At 63.8% G+C, this 2,096-nt stretch overlaps 1 protein-coding gene across 1 annotated transcript; it reads left to right on the forward strand.

The window, feature by feature from the left end:
* Positions 1-18: 18 nt before the first annotated feature.
* Positions 19-1,871, forward strand: LOC104621002 (N-acetylmuramoyl-L-alanine amidase-like; the record flags this gene model as incomplete). Its single annotated transcript, XM_010287375.1, has 3 exons — positions 19-163; positions 1,284-1,494; positions 1,577-1,871. Coding segments are annotated over 3 exons (651 nt in total), but the record flags the coding sequence as incomplete, so codon positions are not given.
* Positions 1,872-2,096: the final 225 nt, after the last annotated feature.

The raw sequence follows: 2,096 nt of genomic DNA on the forward strand, positions 1-2,096 counted from the left end.
GGGGTGCTGACAGGGACTGGGAAGCTGGAGGAGGAGGTGGCGGCGATGCTGAGGGTGCTGCGGGTGCTGCCACCCACGCGGGAGCTCTTGGAGGACGTGGGGCCGGAGGAGGTGGTGGCCATCGCCCATCAAGCGGCGCGGGACTTCATGGAGGTCTACGTGGGTAGGGAGGTGGCACCGGGTCGCGATATTACACCTGCCCCCCCCCAAAATGTTTGGGTGGGAGGATGGGTGGAGAACTGCACCCTGGGTGGGGCTGGGGTCCCCGGTGTCACCCCAGTGTAGGTGGCACTGGGAAGGGACAAGCTCTGAGAGCTGACTGGTGACACATGGCCTGGCAAGGTCAGACCCCACCATGTCCCCGGGATGGACACCGGCGTGTCCCAGATGGACACTGGTGTGTCCCCATGATGGACACCCACAGGTCCCACGGATGGACATTGGTGTGTCTCCTGGGTGGACACCAGTGTGTCCCCAGAAGGTGGTCCCTGGGTGGCCACCACCATGTCCTCTGGATGGACACCGGTGTGTCCCCATGATGGACACCAACAGGTCAACGGATGGACACCAGTGTGTCCCCTGGATGGGCACTGGTGTGTCCCCATGATGGACACCCACAGGTCCCACGGATGGACATTGGTGTGTCTCCTGGGTGGACACCAGTGTGTCCCCAGAAGGTGGTCCCTGGGTGGCCACCACCATGTCCTCTGGATGGACACCGGTGTGTCCCCATGATGGACACCAACAGGTCAACGGATGGACACCAGTGTGTCCCCTGGATGGGCACTGGTGTGTCCCCATGATGGACACCCACAGGTCCCACGGATGGACATTGGTGTGTCTCCTGGGTGGACACCAGTGTGTCCCCAGAAGGTGGTCCCTGGGTGGCCACCACCATGTCCTCTGGATGGACACCGGTGTGTCCCCATGATGGACACCCACAGGTCCCACGGATGGACATTGGTGTGTCTCCTGGGTGGACACCAGTGTGTCCCCAGAAGGTGGTCCCTGGGTGGCCACCACCATGTCCTCTGGAGGGACACCAGTGTGTCCCCTGGACCCTGGACACAGCCACGTCCCCAGCCAAGGAAGACCCTGAGCGGGTGCTCCACGTCCCCTAGATGAGGGGACCCCAGGAGGCCACTGCCATGTCCCAGGCCAAGGGGTTCCTCATCTGGGCAGATGCTCCATGTCCCCAAGACCCCAAGGGGACGCTGCCATGTCCCCAGCTGCCCGGGGGACCAGGCGAGTCGCCTTCTTCCACCGCCTGCCTTCCCTCACAGCGTGCCCGGCCATCGTGCCCCGGTGCATGTGGGGTGCCCGTCCCTACCGGGGCACCCCCAAACCGTTGACCCTCCCACTGGGCTCCGTCTACATCCACCACACCTTCATACCCAGCGCCCCATGCCGCACCTTCACCGCCTGCGCCCACGCCATGCGCTTCATGCAACGCTTCCACCAGGACACTCGCGGCTGGGATGACATCGGCTACAGGTGAGACCCCATCGCTGTCACCCCGCCGCGGTCCGCGTCATCCATCTCCAGGCGGCTCAGGTTGACCGGTGGGTGCTTGCAGCTTCGTGGTGGGGTCGGATGGGTATCTGTACCAAGGCCGAGGTTGGCATTGGGTTGGTGCCCACACCAAAGGCTACAACAGCAAAGGCTACGGCGTGGGCTACGTTGGAAACTTCTCGGCCACCCTGCCGGACCCTGACACCATCGCCCTGGTGCGGGATGGGCTCCTGCCCTGTGCCGTGCGGACCGGCCGGCTCCACCATAACTACACCCTCCGTGGCCACCGCCAGATGGGTAACACCGACTGTCCCGGCAACTCCCTCTTCCATGAGATTGAGACCTGGCATGGCTTCGAGGTGAGCACCGAGCTCTGTAGCATCTCCAGGGCTTGGAGGTTTGGTGCCCGCTTGGGTGTCTGGTCTGGTCTGGCATGGCCGGGGGGTGGGTTTTGGTGAGGGTGCATGTGGGAGGTGATGCTGGGACTGACTGTGGTTTCTTCTCTCTACTGCAGTGAGGACCAGCCCCGTGGGTCCCGGTCTGGATGGGTGTGGGCAAGGTTGGGTCATGGTCTAGACGGATGC

Source organism: Phaethon lepturus, unplaced genomic scaffold (assembly GCF_000687285.1).
Source record: "Phaethon lepturus isolate BGI_N335 unplaced genomic scaffold, ASM68728v1 scaffold24855, whole genome shotgun sequence".
In the NCBI taxonomy this organism is placed as follows: Eukaryota; Metazoa; Chordata; class Aves; order Phaethontiformes; family Phaethontidae; genus Phaethon; species Phaethon lepturus.